Source organism: Phocoena sinus, chromosome 10, assembly GCF_008692025.1.
Source record: "Phocoena sinus isolate mPhoSin1 chromosome 10, mPhoSin1.pri, whole genome shotgun sequence".
In the NCBI taxonomy this organism is placed as follows: Eukaryota; Metazoa; Chordata; class Mammalia; order Artiodactyla; family Phocoenidae; genus Phocoena; species Phocoena sinus.
Window position 1 is genome coordinate 19,128,444 of NC_045772.1, and position 23,821 is coordinate 19,152,264.

At 44.7% G+C, this 23,821-nt stretch overlaps 1 protein-coding gene across 1 annotated transcript in view; it reads left to right on the plus strand.

The window, feature by feature from the left end:
- Positions 1-23,821, plus strand: part of PAH (phenylalanine hydroxylase) — a 71,159-nt gene that overhangs the window by 46,700 nt on the left and 638 nt on the right. The window contains exons 5-12 of the mRNA XM_032645755.1: positions 3,211-3,278; positions 10,017-10,213; positions 12,385-12,520; positions 13,581-13,650; positions 17,189-17,245; positions 19,601-19,696; positions 20,225-20,358; positions 21,735-21,850. Coding sequence (XP_032501646.1) covers positions 3,211-3,278; positions 10,017-10,213; positions 12,385-12,520; positions 13,581-13,650; positions 17,189-17,245; positions 19,601-19,696; positions 20,225-20,358; positions 21,735-21,850 — 874 coding nt within the window. The remainder of the gene's footprint in view (positions 1-3,210; positions 3,279-10,016; positions 10,214-12,384; positions 12,521-13,580; positions 13,651-17,188; positions 17,246-19,600; positions 19,697-20,224; positions 20,359-21,734; positions 21,851-23,821) is intronic.

Here is a 23,821-nt window from a genome sequence, read left to right on the forward strand (position 1 = left end):
TCAGATTCCTAAACTTTCCTGTTTATTCAAAACCATTCAGTGCTTAAGAGAAAACACTATAGTTATACTTTGTAATGACCATGTCCTGGAATCTTTTCTAAATTGAATAATCACTTAATTTTTCTGGGATTTAGTTTTAGAACAAAAAAACTAAAACTAAACAGTATGGTAATTTTACTTTACTTTTCCAGTGTGAAACATTTAGATTTCTCTGTTTCTCAAGATATATCCTGGGAAACAAAATAGGGAACTCCTTTCTTCTCTCCCTCCCTCCCTTTGTTTATCCCTCCCTCCCCCTTATGCTTTTATTCCTTTCCTCTTTCAGCAAGTGTTTGTAGTTCTTTCTGTGTGCCAGACTCTATGCCATGGATTATCAGGTGAAATTACATTATATCCATGAACACCTAGGTTTTTGGAATTATTGGTAGAGCTGGATTTTAAAAAAATAACCAACCAACCAATCAAACAAACCAAAAAAAACAATATCTGAAAGTCAGGGAGTATTTATGCTTTTAAAAAAGTCTTTACATATTACTCTCTGCGACATTAGCCTTTGTTTTTGATTCACTAATGTCTTGGTTTGGAGGAATGGTGGGACAGAGAAATTTCAAGCTAAAGTGATGGACGGCATGGTTTATCGGTAAATGCTTGGAGGGAACAAAGCAAAGTTCTACAGTGGTGACACCACTGTCTTGTCTTACTAAAACTCAGATCACAATCAATTTTGGGGGGAAAATGACCTTTTTTCTAGCTTTATTGAAATATAATTGACACAACATCGTGTAAGCTTGATGCTGATTTAATACATGTATATATTGTGAAATGATTACCATAATAAGGTCAGTTAACAACTCTATCACTTCTCATAATTACCATTTTTTTGCTGTGGTGAAAACATTTAAGATTTACTCTCTTAGCAATTTTCAGGTATATAAAACACTATTGCTAACTATAATTGTCGTGCTGTACATTAGATCCAGAACTTATTCATCTTATAACTGGAGGTTTGACCCCTTAACCAAAAAGGGGTCTCCCTGTTTATCCCACTCTCCATCCTCTGGCAACTACCAATCTACTCTCTGTCTATGAATTTGGCTTTTTTGGATTCCACATATAAGTGAGATCATACAGTATTTGTCTTTCTCTGTCTGACTTATTTCACTTAGTAAAATGTCCTCAAGTTCCATACGTGTTGTCAGAAGGTTTCCCTTCTTTTTTATGGATGAATAATATCCCATTATTTGTATATACCACGTTTTCTTTATCTATTTATCTGTCAGTGAACACTTAGATTGTTTATTATGTCTTGACTATTTGAATGAGGCTTCAATGAACATAGATGTGCAGATATCTCTCCAAGGAAGTGATTTTATTTCCTTTGGATATATACCTAGAAGTGATATTGCCAGATCATATGGTAGTTCTATTTTCAATTTTTTGAGGAACCTCCATATTGTTTCCCAAAGTAGCTGTACCAGTTTACATACCCACCAATAGTGCACAAAGGTTTCCTTTTCTCCACATTCTTGCCAACACTTATCTCTTGTCGTTTTGATAATAGGTATTCTAACAAGTATGAGATGATAGCTCATTGTGATTTTGATTTGCATTTTACTGATGATTAGTGATGTTGAGCATCTTTTCATGTACCTGTTGGCCATTTGTATGTCTCCTCTGCCTATTTCTAAATCAGATTATTTGATTTTTTTTCCATTGAGTTGTATGAGTTCCTTATATACTTTGGATATTAACTCCTTATCTGATGTATGGTTTGCAAATATTTTCTCCCATTTTATAGGTTGCCTTTTCATTTTGTTAGTTGTTTCTTTTGTTGTGCAGAAACTTTTTTGTTTGCTGTAGTCCCACTTATTTACTTTTGCTTTTGTTGCTTGTGCTTTTGGTGTCATATCCAAAAATTCTTTCCCTAGACCAATGTCAAGGAGCAATCTAGAGAAAGAAGAACAAAGCTGGAGGAATCACATGTCCTGATTTCAAACTATATTACAAAGCTATAGTAATCAAAACAGCATGGTACTGGCATAAAAGCAGACAGACTAATAGAACACAATCAAGAGCCTAGATATGAACTCATGCAGATACAGTCAACTAATATTTGACAAGGGAGCCAAGAATACTCAATGGGGAAAAGAATAGTCTCTTCAGTAAATGATGTTGGGAAAACTGGATATTAACATGCAAAAGAATAAAATTAATCCCCTATCTTACACCACTCACAAGAAATGAATTTGAAATGCATTAAAGACTTAAATGTAAGACCTGAAACAATAAAACTCTAAGAAGAAAATATAAGGAAAATGTCCTTTTAACCAATGGGGATCATGTCCATCTCAGGGATGTGACCTCCCCCTACACCCCCAACACTGAAAGACACACTTGGCCTCTTTTCACTCAGAAGTGTGGTGCTTGCAAATTGCTGAGGAAAGGCTGCCTGCAGGTCAGCCTCAGAGGAGAAATTATTATCATCCTTTCTATGTACTAAGGCAGGATCTCAGTGAGTTGAGCCCCTGCCAAGTTGTAAACGTTGACATTTACTGAAGTGAAGTGAAAAGAGCAAGAACTGGGTGATTCAAATCCTGGCTTCAACTTCACCGGACTGCACTTCTCTGAGCCAGTGTTTATTCTGGAAAGAAAGGGATAATCATACTGGCCTACCTTACACATTTGTTGTGAGAGTTATAAATAAAATAAGTTCGTAGCACGCGTAGACTAGTACATAATAGACACTCAATAAATGGCATTTTTTTCTAAATTGCAATAGCAGTAAGCATGTACCTGTTTGTCTCTCAAGAAGTTAGGAGGCAGTGCTAGACACATACCATTGGTCAGGAATTTAGCGGCTATTGTATATCTTCTTCATAGGCATTCATCCTACTAACTCTGCCGAGTTTTGCAAGTTTACAAGTTAGAATGCTGTAGATGAAATATCTTTAAAACCTGGACACTGTTTGCACTTTGGAATCCCGAGGCAGAGGCTCACACTGAGTTGAAAGCATTGCTAGTAATGCGTCACTCACGATATTTAGTGGGAGAGCTTACCCTCAGTTTAACTGAGACTTTATTTTCAGAGTATAATCAGGGGAAGGAGAGATGCACTGTCAGAGCTCAAGGACCCCCATTCAAAACGTGCATAGATACGCCAGGTCTCTTCCACAAAAGCCTGGAGAAATCAACTATCTCCTTTCTTCCTAGGGCTTTAAAGATCCTGTGTACCGAGCAAGACGGAAGGAATTTGCTGACATTGCCTACAGCTATCGACAGTAAGTCTGCTCTTCAGGGTGGGAGGTGGAGCAGGGGGTGGGGGGCGTGAGAAGAACAACTCCTAGCCTGCCTCTCCCTCGCCCAAAGGGAAACTACCGGTGTAGAGAATCCTCCCCTGTGTGTGTGTGTGTGTGTGTGTGTGTGTGTGTTTAAACCCTCCCTTGAATAACACACATTTTAAAAAATCGACCGCAACACAAAACAAAATTACCCTCTGTGCCAGGGCCCAGCTCTCTCCCAGGCTTTGTTGTGTAATTACGCGGAACGTCTGAAGTAATTATAAAAGGCCTCAGTCCTGAATAAAATAGCCTCTGGTATTCTCCACATTGCACCAGAAGCTGGCAAAAGAGAATTATTTACATTCAAGAGGGAGTTGGCTGCTTTACTGAAATAGTGAAGCATTGGAGGTTTCAGGAGAGCCAAGCCTCAGGGTTCTACTTTCATCTGATCTGACCCAGATGTGAAGGGCAATTTTAGGATGAGTTTTTTTTTTCTATCTGGGGTTCTGTGCTCCTCCTCTACCAGATTTCAGTCAAAGGAAAATGCAAATGTCAAATATGTTATTTGGGAAGAGAACCACTTTGCTATTTTGAGTCCTCAGAAACGCTCCCATGAGAAACTCAGTGTTTTGGGACCTGAGCTCCATTCCTGAGTTAACAGTGTGAGAAAAGACATGCCCAAGAAGAAAGGAACACTGAGGTGATGGTATTTTAACAGCTTTGCTAGAATATGAGGGAGATAAAGGAGATGCTAGGGCTCTGTATACTGAATAAAAGCCTACCTTCCAAAGGGAAAGACTTCCAGAGAAAATGAGAAAATTCCTTTCTCTGAAAGAGTCCTGGTAGTAGAAAGATCCAGAATAGTGCAGACCTTGGTCATATCTAGACCCAGCTGGGCCTCGGCTTGTGGCAAGCAGGAATCACAGAACATGGTGACCTCTCTCCCCTGTCCCTACAGTGGCCCCAGCATGGACAGGTAGACACCATCAAATCAGCTACAGACAAGAGTCCTTCTTGAGATAGTCAGTAATAATAGGTCATATTTATCATCTCCTTGCTATGTCTGGGGCTTTGCTAAATGCTTAGTTTACATTATTTCATTTAGTTTTAATAATAACTCCCCATTTTTCAGGTGGAAAAACTAAAGCTTAAAAAAGATTAAGTAACTTGCCAAAGTTATAGAACTAGTAGGTGGCATAGTCTGGTTTTGAACGCAGGCTTGTTTAACTGCAAAGTTGTTCTCAACCACTTCCCTGAGTGTCTGCGGATCTCTGAGTCAGGAGACCACACCTCTCCACATAATCCAGGAGCTGCTTATGAGATACATTCACTCCTTCTTGGCTGCTGGGATTTGAAGGGAAAAACTCAAACCCACCTCCTTTCCACAAAAATGTTACACCTGACGAAGAAGTATGGAATTGGTTGAATGCCTCCTGATTCTGGATAGTCATCAGATAAGTTAAACTGGTTTTTGAAAACTATTCATAGATGGCTGGTACTCAGAGGAATACCAGAGATCTTCCAGTCAATTTTCTACCTTGTATAGATGAATCCCAAATGGTTAAGTGATGTACTCAAGGTCATATATCTCATTAGGGACTGAACTTGTCCTCTAATTCAAAGCCTATTTCCAGCCTCATCTCAGCTCATCTCTTTTGAACTTTTGATGCTATTTACTACCCCTTCCTTCTTTGCAATTGTCTTTTATCTCGGTATCTGGTACAATGGATTCTCATTCTTTGAAGATTACTTGCTTAAATTTATTTGAGACCCCCAAACTTGGGGCACTTTCACATTCATTCCCAGACATGCACAGAGCAGGGAAAAATGTGTCCCCTGCCACATTTGTTGAATTTTTGTTCTTTTTGTCGGTAATTTTGCTGTTTAAAATGGCCCTCCAGCGTAGTGCTGGAGTGCTGGCTAGTGTTCCTAAGTACAGGACGGCTCTGACGTGCTTAATGGGGAGAATGTGTTAGATACGCTTCCTTCAGGCCTGAGTTGTTGTAGTGCTGTTGGCTGTGAGTTCAGTGTGAATCTATCAACAAATACGTTAACCAAGGTGTCTTTAACCAGAAGCACACACAAGACAAGGAAGGGATTATCAGTTGTGTCCTGCATTTCCCGCAGGAGCTATGGTTCAGTACTCACTCAGAGTTCATGGTGACTTTATGGAACAGAACTGCCGCCAAAAAGGAGAATCAGCTCTACTCTGCTCGCTGCTGGTTTCCCTCCTTCCTCTTTGAGGCTTCTTCTCAGTCTCCTCTGGCCTCCTCCTCCCACCCCAGAAATTGTCATGCCTTTCAGGACTCAGCTTTGACCCTCTTCCTTGGGCTCTGCCACCCTCCATGCCAACAGCCCCGCATTCTGGTCTCTAGCGCCTTCCCAGTCATCCTACCCCATGGGGCTCAAACTCCTGCCCCTTGAGTCCTAGAATCACAGGATCAGTTGATACAATGTGTTTACTGTGTTCCAGGATCCATGCCAAGAGCAAGACAAACAGACTCTGTGTCTTCTGGGGGATCATTGAGAAAGACAGACAATAACAAAAAGAACAATAAACGCAATAGGTATGACTAAAGTCAAAACACAAGTGTCATGAGGCCACATAATTAGGAACTTTAATGTAGACCGGGGGAATTGGTTAGAGGAAGTGATATTTAGACTGAGAATTGAAGATTGAGTAGGAGTTTATCAGCTGAAGAGAATGAGGATAGTGGATGAGAGGGCAGGTCTGGTTAGAAACAGGGCTTTTGTTTTATTAGTAGATGTATCAGTATATACTTGGGTCCAGAGCTGAATTAGGCAGTAAGGAAGCAGCTAAACCCTGCTCCTGTTTGCCACCCTCTTCTAGGCCCATCTACCATGTGATGCTTTGACTCTCCTCCAGAAGAATATTTAACAAAAGTCTTAAAACATCACTTTGAAGAGGCACTGATTACTGTTGTGTTTTGTGGGCACCAAATTATTTGTCCTGGTAATAATTCCATGTGTGGGGACTTGGTGTAAAATAAGACTGAGTGAGGAAGGCTATGCCAGGTGCTGGAGTACCTTGAATGCCATCTTTGGTTGGTGGAATAATTCAAAAGCAGTGTCTTCTCCTTAAAACATGGTTTTTTTTTTTTTTGGAAGAGGGATACTAATTGGCTTAACTAGAAATCCTTTTATTTCAAGCCAAATTGATACTCTTCCCAAAATATCTTAGTTTATTTTAGTTAATGAGATCATAGTTTTAAAAAATTAATTGATGATATATTCAAAGACTGAGGATCTTGTAGAACCTCAGGTCTCTTGATAGAAGGAGAAGATGGAAAAAAGGTGTTGAGTTCAATTCCTAAGTAGACCATGGAAGCTGGTGTGTGTGTGTGTGTGTGTGTGTGTTTGTGTGTGTATAAAACTAAACTCTGAAGTATTTACTATATCCAGGCAGCATTTCACACATTGCTTACTTGATCATCACTACAGTGTTACTAGGTAGGTTTGATTATCCTTATTTTGAAAAAAAAATACAGATACAGATACAGGTACAGATACAGATATAGATATCAGAGAGTGGCAATAACTTGCCCAAGGTCTGACACAGCTGGGAAGCTGCAGAGTTACAGCTCAGATTCTCCTGCCTCTTCCCAGGAAAGCAGGGACCCCTGGGCCACTCATGCCTAGGTTGGGATGAGCTGCCCCAGGAGGCATGTAAAGAGCACAGAGCTGTCACTGCCCCAGACTGTAAGGATGGGTGCTGTCAGGCTGAATCTGCAGGAAGTCTGAGTCAGAACCTCAGACAGGCAAGTGCAGGTGAAAGGAGGGCTCCAGAGTGAACCCTCACCTCCTTGGGTCTTTATACAAATGGCACCTTCTCAGCCAGGTCTTCTCCAATGTCCCATGTAAGACTGAAACCCCTCCCTGACACTCCCCATAGGGACCTTTGCTCTTCTTTTTCTCCCTTACACTTTTCACCATCTAACAGAATTGTGTGGATTTTCTGTCTCCCCCCCACAGGGGAGACAGAAATGTGGGCTCCACAGGGCAGGGATGTTTATTTTTTGTTGCGGTAAAAATATTTAACGGGAGATCTAGTTTCTTAACAAAAATTTAAGCATACAATACAATAATATTAACTATAGACAATATTGTACAGCAAATCTCTAGAAATTAATCATCTTGCATAACTGAAATTTAATACCCGTTGAACCACAGCCTTCTGTTTTTCCCTCCCCACAGCCTCTGGCAACCTCCATTCAACTCTCTGCCTCTGTGTGTTTGACTCTTTTATGTACCTCATGTAAGTGGAATCATGCAGTATTTGTCCTTTGGTGACTGGCTAGATTCACTTAGCATGATATCCTCAAAGTTCATCCATGTGTTTGCATGCGGCAGGATTTCCTTCTTTTCTAGTGCTGAGTAACATTCCATTGTAAGTGGTAGGGATTTTTGACTGTTTTGTTCACTGCTGTATTCCCAGAGCATCATGAGTGTTCAATAAATATTTGTTGAATGAATAAATGAATGCATGAACCTAAGAGACCATACGATAGTAAAGATTCAAAGCGGTGAGTCAGAGATGGAGCTGGGAATTGTGCCGAGAATCACCTAGAAGGCAGCTGCAGCAGGTTTGGATTATGTCACTGGGGTGGGGGTTAGGCTTTAAAATTTTATGTAAGAATACGCTAAATGGACTATAGGGATTTATATCTTTCAGCTGCAAGTCAACTCAAACAAAAAGGAGGCTTTTGTTGGCTCCTATAAGTGAAAAGTTTAAGGGAAGTAATTGAGGCACAGGTGGGTCTGGGACTCAGCATCTCATTCTCTCTCCCCCTGACTCTGGTGTCCTCTGTAGTGACCTTGCTCAGAGGCACTGGCCTCATGTCTCTTGGGGGTGGACCCCAGCACCGCCAGGCTGACACCACAGCCCAACCAGAGATTCTGTCTCTTTTCAACACAATCAACAAAAGTTCTCTCATTGAGTCTCATTGGCTCTCATCAGGACATGGGCCCATCTCTCAGCCAGTCACTGTGGCCAGGGAAATGAGACAGTCTAATTGACTGGGCCTGGTCACATGCCCACCTCTGAAGGTAGGAGTGGTGGAGTCTCCTCTTACCTGAACCTGCAGACTGAGATGGGAGAAGGGTGCTTTACTGGAAGAATGGGAATGGATATTGAACCCCTGGCACGGTAAATGTCAACCAGGGGGACAGCTCGGTGCCTAGGACGTTACTAACTCTTGAAAATTTGTTGCAGAAATAGCAGATACCTTTCTTTCTAAATGAGAATCCATTATCATGATAATTACCAACTATCCAATGGTATTATTGTCAGCACCAGTGTTACGTACTTTATACATAGCATTTCTTTTTAATTAAAAAATTTTTTTTAATTTTTTAACATCTTTATTGTATACATAGCATTTCAGTTAACTCTCTTCCATACCCTCCAAAGAGTTAGTTGGCATTAGCCCACCTAACGGCTATGCAGACTAGGCTCAAAGAGGTTTACTAAATGGCTTGAGGCCATTCAGCTAGGCAATGGCGGAGCGAAGCAGTGAACCCATCTCTGTCAGTTTCCAAAGCCTGTTCTTTCCCTGCATCGGCACTTAGCCCTGAAACAATGGTGCATCCATAGGCAGGGGCTTTCCTGATGTCCTTTTCAGTCCCTACGCCATTATAGAACCCTCTGGGCTTGTCTTGCTTTCAATTCTGAAGCAACAGTCTGTCTTTTCCCCCTAATCTCTGCCCATCTTTCCGTGGAACATAATGATGACTTTGCTTTAATGTCCTTGGAAGAGCGACAGCTCTGAAAGGGCAGGAGGGACCTAGTTTGGAGCCTGAAGATGATCCATAATTCTAAGGTAAACAGTCTCGCCTTGTCCCAGACACCGTGTACCCTGTTAGGAAACAGGCCTGTAGCCCAGAGAAGAGTCACGGGTCTTTGAAGTCAGGCTTTGTTTGGTTTTCATTTGTTTTCGCTGTTCAGAACACAGCTCACCCTTAGATGGTTTTCAGAAGGACCTATCGAACTAATGATAGGAGCTTATTGGAATCCAGATGCCCGGGCCCTCCCCTTCCCCACAGGTTCCGGATCTGAGGGGCACGTCCAACATCCATACTTTAATAAGCTCCCCGTACTTTTGTTATGTCATAGCGGAAGATGCCAGGTAAGCAGATCTTGCACCTCGCATGCATTTAAGTACCTTTATAACTTCCTAGGGGCAGAAATATCAAATCCAGCAAGTACATGCCCATTAAACAAGGGATCTCAAACTCATGGTACACATACTAAATCCACTTTAGCCAACAGGTAGAATTGCTTTAGTTTGCTTGAACTTGGATGCCTTTGTTTAGAAAGAGGATGTATTCTTCACTTGACTCAGCCTCCGCCCTCCTATTATCTATACCTGCTACTTCACACATTTGTATTACAGGCTCCCGGAGGTAAGTGAATTTCCATACTGGGTAAAGAATATGAGATAGGAGAGCAGAAAAGCCAAGTGGTTTCCCAAAGTGAGAGGAGATCCTTGGTGCAGTAGACCAGGTGAGAGCTTGTATCTTTGCTTAAAGTCACATGAATGTTTGCTATATCAAGAAATGGAATTTTCCTCTTTCAAATCACTTATGAAATATGAAATCCGCTGTGGTCGGGGGCGGCAGCTCACAGACTCTGAACCCGTCTCCCTCTGCTATGGCTCCTTCATCCTCTACTCTTGCATCTGCCCTGCAGCGGACAAATATTTCATGTCTGTATCCTAGTGGGCAGCCCATCCCTCGAGTGGAATACACGGAGGAAGAAAAGAAAACATGGGGGATAGTGTTCAGGACCCTGAAGTCCTTGTACAAAACCCATGCTTGCTACGAGCACAACCACATTTTCCCACTTCTGGAAAAGTACTGTGGCTTCCGCGAAGATAACATCCCCCAGCTCGAAGAGGTTTCTCAGTTTCTGCAGAGTAAGTCCACATCAGGGTCAAAAGGTCGGTGTGGGGAGGATGGGGAGGGGAAGAAAAGTAAATGGAGGTGAGTGTGTTCATGCTGATGCAGGCAGGTTGCTTGTCCCAGGAAAACCGGGATTGCACAGGCTCCGGATGCGCAGGCTCAGCGGCCATGGCTCACGGGCCCAGCCGCTCTGCAGCATGTGGGATCTTCCCGGACCGGGGCACGAACCTGTGTCCCCTGCATTGGCAGGCAGACTCTCAACCACTGCGCCACCAGGGAAGCCCCCTGAAAGGATTTTTTAATACTCAAAGCCCAAGGTGCCTCGTCCGGGTTCTTCCTGCAGCTCCTGCTACTTTACGAGCTGGCTGCAGTGTGCGTTTGTGTAAGAAAATGAGATTTGTGCCGAGATACCTGAGCTCTAAGTCTATGCATCTGGTATCTGGAATCTTGCTTTGATCCTCTCTAGTTGGGAAAAACTACCTCAGTTTAGTCATCTGTCAAATGGAGACTGTCAACCTTTTAGCCTTTCTCCTAGGGAAATTGTGAGAATGAAATAAGATATTGAATGTGAAAGCATAGTGTTACCTAGTGTTACGGCAGGTGCTCATTGAATCTGGGCTTCGTTGGAATCTGAGTAACTCAGTGGGTAAATTCGTGATCGGGTTGACCTGCCCATCATTTCCAGGGGAGATAAGTGTTTTCCTTTCTGCCAGGTGGTGTTGATCTAGCAAAATCAAAATAAACAGACAAAACATATTAAACGCCTATTACATGCCAGGTAAAATGAGGGAAAGTGGGGATACAGATCACAGGGTTATAGAAAGAGTTTTCTGTGTCTCTGAACTATGCAGAGATGCAATGGCCAGCTCTGGGGCAAAAAGCCAGGGAAGCTACGTGGCAGGGAGGGAAGTGGTAACTAGGATAGATTGGGAGAGGGAGTGGCTAGAGGACCTTTTGAATCCCTTCCATTTAGAGTCTTTACTTCTCAGATAAAGAGAGGAGCGGGGGCCCAAGCAGAATGAACTTCAGCCTAAATCGGAGGGACAAAGGGGTCTTAAAGACATTCTTTGACTAATTACACACGTTGCTATGGCCAATAACAAGAAGAATATAGCAGTAATACCAGCAGTTGGGGAGGTATAGAGTAGCAATTAAGGAAACAGACTCTGAAGCCAGACTGCCGGTAGCTGTGACCTTGGGCAGGAGCCTTAACCTCTGTCTGCCTCAGCTTCCCCATCTATAAAGTGGAGATAATAAGAGCATCTACCTCCTAGAGTTAGGATGAGGATGAATTTGTATATCTAAAGTGCTTAGAACTGTGTCTGACATGTGGTAGGTATTATATAGTGTTAGCTATTATTACCATGATCACTGTCATTACTATTCTCCTTCCAGGTTTGGAACAAATTGAGAGACAGATAGATATAGGAACCAGAGAGATGGGTGATCAAAATGACAGCTGTATTACTGATAGAAGCTACTTAGAGAATGTGGTATAGAGGTGCAGCAAAAATGGATTTCCTAATATTTCACCCCTGGATTAGGTAACTTACTCGCCAATTCATTGGTGCAGTGTGTAGTCCATTGCCTGGCCAAGAGCAGTCCAGAATGAGCTCCTGTGTGGATCGTGAAGAGAGAAAGGGCAGAGAGGGTTAAATTGAGAATATTCATTTCCTCTTCTCAGATCCTTCAATCAGAGAAGTCACTGTTCCTCAAGGGGTGTCCTGTGTGAAGCACATATAGAAAAGCTAGAAGTGTTCCTTTCATATTCTTCCGTCTTGGGAAGTAGAGTGAAAATTCCCTCCCCACTCTGGAAACATGAGAAGTAGGGAATAAGCATTCCACCCTAACAAACAATAATGAAAGCTAAATTTATTGGATGTTTCCGATGTGCTAGGCTCTAAGTATTTTATATTTATTAGCTCTTCTGATTCTCAGACTAACCCTAAGAAAAGTATCTACCCCCATTTTGCAGATGAGAAAACTGAGGCTCAGAGAAGTGAAACTCCTTGACTCAAATCACCCAGCTAGAAAGTACTGGGGCATAGATTTGAAGCCAAGTCTGCTTGGCATCGACACCCATGCTCCTGGACAGTTGAGTGTACTGGTTCCCTCCCTAAAGGTCTTTAGGCCCTTTTGGCTCCCTGTGACGGGCTTTCAGTTTTCTTTCTCCTTTGCTTCCCAGCTTGTACTGGTTTCCGCCTCCGACCTGTGGCTGGCCTGCTTTCCTCTCGGGATTTCTTGGGTGGCCTGGCCTTTCGAGTCTTCCACTGCACTCAGTACATCAGACATGGGTCCAAACCCATGTATACGCCTGAACCGTGAGTATCGTCCTTCTGCTATCAGTTGCCAGCCACAGTGAGTGCCATCTCTCCCTGCTCCAGGCACACTGTGGGCTGGTCCATGGGACCAGTTGCCTGGATGACGACAGTACGACAAGGGAAACTCATCTCTTCTGGGGATTTTCTCTGTCCGAATAGATTGTACTGATTGGAGATTTAGGTATGTTGTGACTCAAAGGTTCAGATCTCCTCCGAATGAGAGAATGAGAGCTCACATTCAAATTCCAAAGAGACGGTAGAAGTCAGAGCTGTGAAGTGCCCAAGAGGAACAGGAACGAGTGACAGCCAGGCTGTCTCAACACCTCCTCATTCCTGAATCACACCTAGATGATTCTAATCTCTCTTTGCCTAGACTGTGTCTCGGCTGGAGGTAGTGAATGACTGGCCACCATGCTTTTAGCCATCTTCTTAGTCAGATAGAGCTTAAGCAATTGATATGAAAAGTCAGCAGGGTGCCCCAAATGATCTTTCCCAGCCTGCAAAGTTCATTACTGTAAACCAGAAAAGACCGGTTCCTAATAAACCTGGTGCCGAAAGTGTTAAATAAATGTTAAGCTTTCTTCTCTGACCAACGGCTGCCCTCTCCAGAATAAGAGAGGACTCTGTCATTATTATTACTATTATTATTTAGTTCCCATGAGGAAAAACTAACTGAGCATATTGTATCTGCCCAGGGATGTCAATACCAACGAGAAGACTTGGGGTGGGAAGTGTCTGTGATCCACAGCTCGCACAGGCGTATGGGAGGATGCTCATAGGAATATTGCCTCTTTTGTTCTGCATCCCACCGGGCGTACACCTAAGACCCCCTGGCTGCCATGCCCTGCCCTGTCCCTTACTTTTCTTTCCCCTTCTCCCTTTTCTCTTGTACCTTGTCTCAACTGATAGCAAGCCTTACACACCACTTATTCTTAGGAATGAGTTTGTAAGACTGAATGAGTTGCTTCCTTTCTTCCACCCATTCCTCACGTAGAAAGACTGAGTCTGTCATGGCTTATAACCCTCTTCCCCTCCAAGCTCTGTGCTTTCTGTTTTTCAGTGACATCTGCCATGAGCTGTTGGGACATGTACCCTTGTTTTCAGATCGCAGCTTTGCCCAGTTTTCGCAGGTGAGGAACTGATCTCTCTAGCCTTCTACTTACAGGGGTGAGACCTGGACTGCTCAAGATAAATTGAATCCATGGAGGGGCCTTCGTGTCCTCTGCAAGGGTAGAAACCAGGTACAGTTATGTGCTCCCATCACAGATGGGTGTGTGGTCCCATGGAGCTGGCCAATTGCCAATCCCAGGGACCACAGCATGGAATTGGTGACTCAGTCATCCTCTGAATTGTGTGTTATTGACTTAGCTAATCTTACTTGTCCTACCAGGTGTAGTTTAAGAGCCTTTTCATCAGTGAAAACCTTCCTGATCCCCATGCAGAAGTAACCTTACCATCTTCCAAGTTCTCCAGGCATTTTTTTTCCCCATCCTCTTTAGGGCCTTTGCCACTCTCTCCCCTGTCAGGCAGTCAGTTTTGTATATGCTTTAATTAAGTAAGATGGCATTTGACAAGAATCCAATGCCAATAGCCTGACTCATAGCTGACAAAAAATAAAGAGCCAGTCGCCTCGTCACCATCATCAAAGCAGCAGGCCAGGCTTTGATTCATCTAGCACAGTGGTGAGCAGGCTCGAAAATGCGTTTTGGATGAGTGAAAGGATCCTAGTAAGTCTCTCCTGGCACTGAGAGGCAGCCCTAAACCGTGACTGGGTAACTGCGATCGTGGGAGAGTTGAATGGTGCTTCTGGGGGGCGCGTTGCCAGGCCACCCTGTGCCTGGGTCACAGAGACGTGGATCAATAAAAGCCCTCCCTGACAGTTTTCTTCCTCACAAGGAAGAATGCAGATCAAATGGAATGACCCATGAGCAAAGCCTGGACCACGTGTGTGTGAATTTCACAAGCATTTCCCCTCAGCAGAAAGAAATAACTATTTGCACTCTTGAATGAAGAGGCTACCACTGAGTAGCTGAAACAAACTAACAAACAGCAAGCAGAATTAACTGCTTGCTAACCAAGGGAAAACTGCACTTGTTAGACACTGCCTCTCTAAACAAAGACAAGGATTGCTTTTATGTGGGTTTGGGGGGATTGTGAAGTTCAGAGGTTGTTGGACTTTTAGAAGTGGGAGTGTTTAGAAATTAGGTGAACTTTAACCGTGGAAGCGTCACCATGGGACTGAGGCTATTTGCCGACCAGCTGACTTTCAGAAGTGCGGTTCCTGCTGCTAAGATGTCATTGATTGCTTGGGATAGCTTTCAAACCAGGATATGTTAATATGGCCAAAGGAAGATCAGTTTTTTCCTCGGGGAATAGGAACTTTTAATTCTCATCACCAGAGGTTATTCTGCCCAACCAGAGGCCAAGTGGCCATTCTCCCCAGGCCGGTTCCATTTTGGGGACTCCCCACAGAAGACAGGGCAATTACCTGAGTCAGCAGACAGAAGCTACTGGGTCATCAGTGTTCACGGTTCCAACTTTCACCTGGACAGTTCCAAGGCAGGGAGTCGTTTTGAGTTCCCTGAGCGTATTCCTTTGTGATCTAAAAGCAGGACACTGGAGTGCAGGATGGAGTGGGGATGAAGCACTTTGGGCCCCTTGTTTTAGGCAAGATCTGGGCTCACAAAGAATGGTGACTATGAGAACAGGGCACTCTTTCAACCTTGCATTTGTCTGTGACTTCTGTTCGATTCAGGACCGTGGCATGTCTGAGCCGGGTGGATGGAACATAGATGGGGAAGGGGCAGGAGAGTGGAGCCAGGCTAAGTCAGTGTCTGAATTTGATTTACTCTAAATCAGACAGCATTTTCTTTACATGTAATGGGCTTGGCCAGGGAGGGATACAGAGATGAAGACCATGTAGCCTCTTGCTTCCAAGTGGGCCCAGTCCTTGGTCCTTCTCTCTGTCTGCTTTAAGTACCATCCAATCTCATGGCTTTAGGTACCATCTCCACTCTGATGATGAGCACATTTATATATCTAGCCCAGACTTCAGTCCCAAAACTGAGACTTACATATCCAACCATCTACTCAATATCTCTGCTTGGATGTCCGATGGACATCTCTATTCATCCTGTCCAAAATGGAATTCCTGATCTTACCACTGAAACTTTCTCCACCCACAGCTCTTCCTGTATTAGTTCATGGCAACTCCATCCTTCCAGTCGCTCAAACCTAAAGCATTATTGACTCCTCTCGGACATACCCCACAATCAATCTTGCATAAAATTCTGTGTTTTACCTCCAAAATATGTAGAATCTGACCATTGCCCATCACGTCCACTGCTACCAATTTCATCTCAGCCCTATCGCTTCTCATGCTGGTGACTGCAGTAGCCTCCTAACTGGTCTTTATGCCTCTACACTTGACCCCCTACGGTCAACTCTCACACAGCAGTCAGAGTGAATCTTTGATGGCACAAATCAGATCTTGCCACCCTTCTGTTCAAAACCCTGCCTTGGCTCCCCGTGTTGTAGAGAGGAGAATCTTAAGCCCTAAAACAGCCAAGGAATTCCTACATGATTGAGCTTCAGATCCCTCTTTGCTGTCACCTGCCACCCCTAATAACCCTTACTCTGCTCTAGCCACAGTGGTCCTTCCCCGTTGTTTGAACCAACCGGCATTGCCCCTCCTTCACGAGCTTTTCCACGGGCTGTACACTTGGCCTGCACAATTCTCTTCCCTCAAATATCAGCAATGCCAACAACCTCTCTTCCATCAAGTCTTTGCTCAATGATGCTTACTCTGGAAGCTTATTTAAAATCCCAGCCTCCCCACCCCACCCCCGCTTTCCTGGTGCTCCGGGTCCCCCCTTGTCCCTTCCTCCTTTTGTTTCTTCTTTCCAAAGAACTTACCACCTTGTAACATACCTATGTATAGGATTATTATCTCTGTCTTTCGCTATCCACTTAGACACTATTTACAAGGTCAAGGATCTTTATCATTTGGTACACTGCCTGCCACACAGAAGGCATTTGATAAATATTTTGGGAATGAATAAATGCATATAGTAGGAAAGAAGCATATATATTTGTATATATACGGTATGTCTGATACAAGGTAGGCTGGAACAAATGCTGTGAAAGAGGCAGAGACCACTAGGGGATCCTGGATTTGGAGCTGTGATGAGAGGTGGTCCATGACATCTCAGACTCTCCAGCTATGTATATACCTGGACAGATGTCAAGCACTTCTCTGCAAGTCTCCTGTGGTGTCTTCAGGGTACATGATTAAGTCTCATCTAGTGCTCCAGGAATGTTCCACTTGAACTATGGAATAATAAACAGGACATGAAACTTCAGATGCCACTTATCGCGTGACCTTGAGCAGGTCGTCTCCCTTCTCTGTGCCTCCGTTTTCTCTTTTGCAAAGTGAATACAAAGGACCAAGTGATGGATAAAGGCTTCCCCCATTCTAGAGATCTGTGATTTTATGAAATGTGGTCAAGGAAGATTTGACAGAACAATGAGAGTCTATCTGGGCCCTTCTGAAGGCATCTAGCCACCCATCCCTTTCCTGTGGTCAAGTACGAGGTCGGACCCGAGGGTAAAGGTTGAAGATAGGCAGACCCCAGCCATGCCAGTGACTTTGTTTCTCCACAATTACAGGAAATTGGCCTCGCCTCTCTGGGTGCCCCCGACGAGTACATTGAGAAACTTGCAACAGTAAGTTCTCTCTCTTCCTGGTGGATGGTGTCAGGGCCTCAGGTCTTTGAAGTTTTGCTCCTTCCCTGAAAGCCAGGTCATTTGCGGAAAAAAATCAGAATGCCCTGGGTTACGTTTGCATGAGTGACATTTCACATTTTGACTTCTTAATGGTTCAATTGTGAAATCAACTGTATGTAGACATTGAATTTTAAACAGTGTCTTGAAAACACCAACAGCCTATAATGATAGTCCTTGAGAACACCCTTAAGTGGGTGGGAGGTTGTCTGGATTCACAGCTTTGAAGAGGGAATATTTACTCTCTACCTTTACACTGAAGCCAGCATTAAGATCTTTCCTTTCTCAGACACCAGGTAGAAAAGGGGGTGGGCTTTCCCCTTCTAACTGAACACTTCCTTCCCCAGTGGATGTGATGGCTCATCCATTGAAGCCATGGAGGCAGTGACTCTGCACAGACTCTGCACAGGGCTTTCCTTCCTACAGACCCCTTTCCAGCTTGCATGCATCCCTCCCCAGCCTCTAAGCCACATTTCTTATAATGTGCTCAGCTGGGAAGATGAGAAATAAAACTTTATAATGGAATTAGGGACCGCAGATGAATGCAAATATATCATGAAGATGTATCAGTTTAGAAGTTTATGAATTCAGTTTATCAGAAGGCCCCAAACTCCGATCCTTTCTCATTGACCAGCTGCTCTGAGACCCTGGGCAAGTGGCTTTTGCTTCCTCATCTCTAAAAATAGATACAATCGTTTATATTCTGCCGGTCTCAAAAGTATATCATGGTCATCTTGAGGGTCTGAAGAGTTAAACTTGTGTGAATGTGAGTTTTTAAATGCCAGAAACTGTTGTGATACAAAAAGCAACTTTCAAAGAAAACTGCAGAGCTTGATAGAATCTCTCACTTGTAAGAAAAAAAGAAACTCAAATGCAGAGCATCGTGTTACTTGCTGTAACAATGATAAAAGTACTCATTACCAACATAGCTTCTCAAAAAAAAAATCTTGTTATTGATATACTGAGCTGGAAACAGTCTTGGGCTCCTTGCTCTGCCCTTGAGATGCTGTGCCACTGTATGCATGTAGCTTGACCTCTCTGGGCTAAAGACTTCTCATCTGTATGTGCGGAGGTCAGACTAAGTTCTGACAGCCTTCGCAGGTTTAGCATTCTCTAGTGCAATCAACGGACTTAACTAGAAACCCACAGCTAATCCTCCAAGACTGTGACAATCTCTAGCACTAACTGGGCCTTGGCTTTCTCTTGGCTCTATTCGGTAGGGTGGTGCCAGACTTCCAGGACCTTATTGCCCAGGCCATTTATCTAGGGCACGTTGCACTGGGAGCTATTGAAAGAAAAGGATTTGGTTTTTGGGGAGGATAAGTGCAGTGACTGACAGGGTTTTAACACAGATTGTTGGATGGTGGGGATATTAAATAATAACCTCCGAACTGAGAAGGAAGTTTGAGGCCAAAAAAGGAAGCAGGAAACTCCATAAAATGCAACGATGAAGTTTATTGTGGGTAACTTACACACAGGCAGGGCCAGGAGGACAACAGCCCAAAGGCATCTGCAGCCTCACTTTGTGCCAGGAGAAGGGTACAGGGGGATTTAAAGGGACCAAAACTAAAGATAGAATCTGACTACTAAGGGAGAAGCATGTCCGCTCTGTCAGGAGCCAGGGTTTTTTCATCCCCTCAGGGGGTCTCATGACCATTATTCCTCGTGAGCCATTAACCGTCTGCGTCAGCAAAATTTTTCATATCAGGTGAAGTTTTTATATCAGGCAAGGGTAAAAGTAGATGAGGAACTTGCCTGGTGCATTCCTTGTGAATAGGCTAAAGCTCAGTCTTGCAGAAAGGGGAGGGGTTAGGACTGCAGGCTTAGATGGAGCTGACAAAATGGAGTCAGTGTGGTTCAGCCACACAGACGATAAGATGCCCCCTCGCTGATTCTATCATGACCCAATCCCGTACCTCCCCCTGTGGAGCCTTATGGGATTGTCTGGTAACTCCCACCAACTTAGGGGAGAATCTCACTCTAGTTGATGCCATGGAGAAGGCAAAAGGGGTGGAGGAGTTCCTGTCACAGAGAGAGTTGCTTGCTGGGAGTATCCTCTGGGGGCTTCCTCAGTGCTCCTCCACTGCGTCCCATCACATCTTGCATTCAGCCAACCCTTGATTCAACAGGTGACTGGATAGGGTAAGACATAGGACACAAAACCATGAACCCAGGTCATGCTGATTCAGAGAACAGACCTGCACAAACTCCCAGCTGGGCAGTCCTGTCCTTGGCCCTGGGTCATCTGCGGCCTTTCCCTTCCTCGAGGTATGCTCTCAACTTGACGTTCCATTTCAGATTTACTGGTTTACTGTGGAGTTTGGGCTCTGCAAGCAAGGAGACTCCATAAAGGCATATGGTGCTGGGCTCCTGTCATCCTTTGGTGAATTACAGGTATGACCCTAACAGAAACCAAGGATGGATCTGGAAGTGGTGGGTGCAGCAGACCATCCCTTTTCTCTTTGCGCTGTTGAGACCCATTTGTATTCACTTTGATATTCAACCTGGGGGCTTCTCCTCAAGTGACTGATCTCTTAGCGGCTATGATTTGGTCACGACTGTGGGTGTTAGAGGTAGTACACAGGTCTCCAGTGCAGAGGGGCCTCCTGAGCCCGAGGTTGAACTGTACGTTGGGATATATGCAAACACATGCCGGAAAATGTGGTTGGCCCCCACGTTGTCTATTGATCACCTTACTTGAAAATGGTTGGGGTAAAGTACTCCTTTCTATCTTGACTGCTGGCTTTAGATGAGCTATAAAGGTTATCTAGTATATGCCTAATAATTCAGTTTACTGCATTTGGGCTGGGGTATGGAAGGAATCAGGATGGGATGGGAGGGGATGCACCAATGGCCTCTGGGATGCGGCAGGGACCACCAGCCCTGATTTAACCATGAAAACTTTCCATCTGGGACCTGCAGTATTGCTTGTCAGGCAAGCCGAAGCTCCTTCCTCTGGAACTGGAGAAGACGGCTCTCCAGCAGTACACAATCACAGAGTTCCAGCCCCTGTATTACGTGGCTGAGAGCTTTAATGATGCCAAGGAGAAAGTGAGGTGAGGTGATGACCAAGGTGGGTCAACGGCTCTTGGGACCCTCCGGATTTGCCCTAGTGCCCCTGATCAGTGGGTGGCCTGGAGAGTGGACTCCAATGACTACAGCAAGGGCAGGCATCAGACCGCGTTATCTCCCAGCCTCCCCACCTTTGTGTCTTTCCACTCTCTGTTGAGAGAAGTTCTTTCCTTCACGGGACCCTATTTCATAGCTTATTGGCTGAACTGTGCCGAGCCCTGCAGACAAGCCTGCCAGCCGATCCTTGCTCATTGCCACCCCCCAGTCCACACCTGAACTCTCCTATGTACAGGGCGGCCACAGAGGTACCCACACTGAGCAGCGCTAGAAGTCTTCTAACGTGGGGAAGTCCCTGTCGCTTTATTCTCCCAGATACTTGCATAACTCGCCCCCTCCCCTCCTTCCAGTCTTCACCGGCATTTAACCTTCTCTGTGTATCTCTCTCTAACCAGCTTATTTATAGTCACGACCCAGCCTTTTCCCGCCAGCACTCCTTATCCCCTTCTGTGGTTTATTTTTCTCCTTAGCACTTTTTTTTTGCAGTACACGGGCCTCTCACTGCTCTGGCCTCTCCCGTTGAGGAGCACAGTATCCGGACGCACAGGCCCAGCGGCCATGGCTCACGGGCCCAGCCGCTCCACGGCATGTGGGATCCCCCTGGACCGGGGCACGAACCCGTGTCCCCTGCATCGGCCACTGCGCCACCTGGGAAGCCCCCTCCTTAGCACTTATTAATGTCTAAACTCTTGTATGATTTAAGGTCCACGAGGATAGGGACTTTGGTCTTCTCTGTTTCCTGCTCTTTCCCTGACCCTAGCACAGCGCCTGACACATAGCAGGCCCTCAGTAAGGAATTAGCGAATGTGCCAGTCTCAGAGGCAGTTCAGCAAGAGGCTGATGGAGTGGTACCAGGGCTCTAAGACTCTCAGCCCTCCGTGATGATGGCCTTGCCATCAACCTGCTTGAGCCACTCTGCTCCCAGCAGGAGGCAGGCCAGGCAGAGGGTCTACCAGCACAGGACAACCATGATGCCATTTTTTTACCACTTGTTTTATACCTTATCAGTGATGGATAAAAAGCATGAGACGTATAAGCCTCTGGGATCCTGTGGAGCTGGGCATGTCAGCTTTCAATGCACTGGGCTTAGGTGAGCAAAGGCAAAGTGCTAGCCCACAAACGCACTGGCTTCCCAAGAGGACCTCACTAAAGTTCCATTTCACTTCTCAGCCTGGTTCTAAAGCCCCTGTTCTAGTGAGGTTTCAGTGCTACCAAGAGCCAAGTGAAATGCAACGGAAAAACCTTTTAAAATTATTTTTCCCCAGATGGTACCCTTCACTTAGATCTATGGGTTTGGTTTCAGGAACTTTGCTGCTATAATCCCACGGCCCTTCTCAGTTCGTTATGACCCATACGCCCAGAGGATTGAGGTCTTGGACAATACCCAGCAACTTACGATTTTGGCTGACTCCATCAATAGTAAGTAATTTACACCCTTTGAGGCCATTCTCCCATAACTAGAGGATTGTGTCTTCTTACCTTCACCATAGGAACGATAAGAGATGTATTAAATCTTTAATTAAGAAGAAAAGCATCTCCAGGGAAGCCACTGATTTACTGAAAGAGAAAAACTTGGCAAAAAGGCCAGCATTGCCTTGCGTGTCCTTTCTCCTTTGACCTTCCTAGATTTCACCCCACCTCCTACCGTCACACCACTTTTCCACTCTGGCTTGTCGCTGCCACATCGTTCTTTCTCCTTTGCATCTTCACCCCTTTCTCTCTAAGTGTCCACTGGATCTTGCTCTGCCTGGAATACCAACCCCTAAGGAATAGGTTCTATCTACTTTATCAACCCCAGAGTAGCTCATCTATTGACTTTTACTCTTCCTGGATAATGAGGATGTTATCATAGTTGATCTTAAAAAATCACAGTGTTATTTGTTCATCGCCCGATTTTTTTCTAGCCTTCAGACTCCCCTCCAGCAACACCCACCATGCTTTCCCCTGGGCCCTGGCCTTCGCCCATACAGTTCTTGTTTAAAATAGTCTCCTTACCACTCTCATTTAGTGGTCCCAACCCCAGTTCATCTTTTAATCGTTCATAGATATCTCTTCTGATAGGAAGACTGGTTTGGGTGTCCCTCCTACATCTTGGCATTCCCACAGATCCCTCTCTCAGAGCATTTATCATTACATTTTTTTATAATTTGGTAATTGTTTACTTGTCTCCCCAACTAGACCTGAGCAGAGGGCCATGTCAGATTTGCTGTCAAACCCCTAGCAGTTAGCCCTATTCCTAAAAATCATATTAGGTACTCAAGAGCTATTGAATAAATGGCTAAAACCACCAAAAGATCGAGCCTAAAGGGAGGAGCTCTAGGCCAAGTGGAGGTTTCTATCTCAAACAATGCTAACGAAGGCCAAAAGGGCAGGTGGGCTTGAAGTATCCCTCTCATACCCCTCTTATGTTGCCTGAGGCCACTTCTAAGACGTAGAGCTAGCCCATCATAGTCATTCCTCCTTAGGTATGGCCCCCTGCAATCAGCCATGCTGAAAAAGCCCAAGGCTGATTCTCCCCCATAGACACCATTTGGACACTCGGCTGGAACAGATCTGCTCACCAAAGAGGCCAGCCAAGGGCTCTGGAGGCTGGGGTGTGAGATGGAAGGGTCAGGCCGTAGCTGTTTGCTCTCTCTCTCTCATTTCCCCCGAGGAAGCAAAAGTAACTCCATAGACTATTGTTTATAAGGAAATTTTTAAAATCACAGAACAACAAATTTCGGAACTGAAGGGTCCTTAGAGCTGTGTGACCTAATATAAGGCCCCATCACCACTCTGTACTTTCCTCAGGATCTAGGAAGGAGGGAAGCTGATGTGTCTCCAAGGTCCCTTCCACTTCTATGAAGAGTCTGTGTCCCTGTGGCCCCCTGGCATGTGAGAACATGTCACGAATGGAAGCAGCTCCATCGTACCCTCCTTAGTCCAGTGGTCTGGCAATCTAGGCTGACTTACCTGCTTGGACCATGCCTTTTCAAACCTCGTGTCCCTTAGAATCACTTGGAGAGCTAGAAATCATTTGGAGAGCTAGTTAGAAATGAATAGTCCTGTGTCATATCCCCAGACTAAATTCACTGAATGCGTGATATGACTCAGGAGTTTGTATTTGTAATAAGGCCCCAGGTGATTCCGACACAGCGGGTTTGTGTGGCTTAGGTTCTGTGGCTTGGCTCCTTGCAAGCATCTGTGGTTGGTCACGTAAAAGAGAAACAGAACAGCTAGTGATTTCCCGGGGAGAAAACGATTAACTCCTTCCCTGAGAAACAGCCTATGGAAAAGGGAAACTAATTACATTAATAGCACTAGTGCCTCCTACAACTTGGAATCGCCTGTGACAACCCAAATCCTAGGATGCCAGCTCCTTGAAGGTTGCGGTGGTACCTAGTATATCCA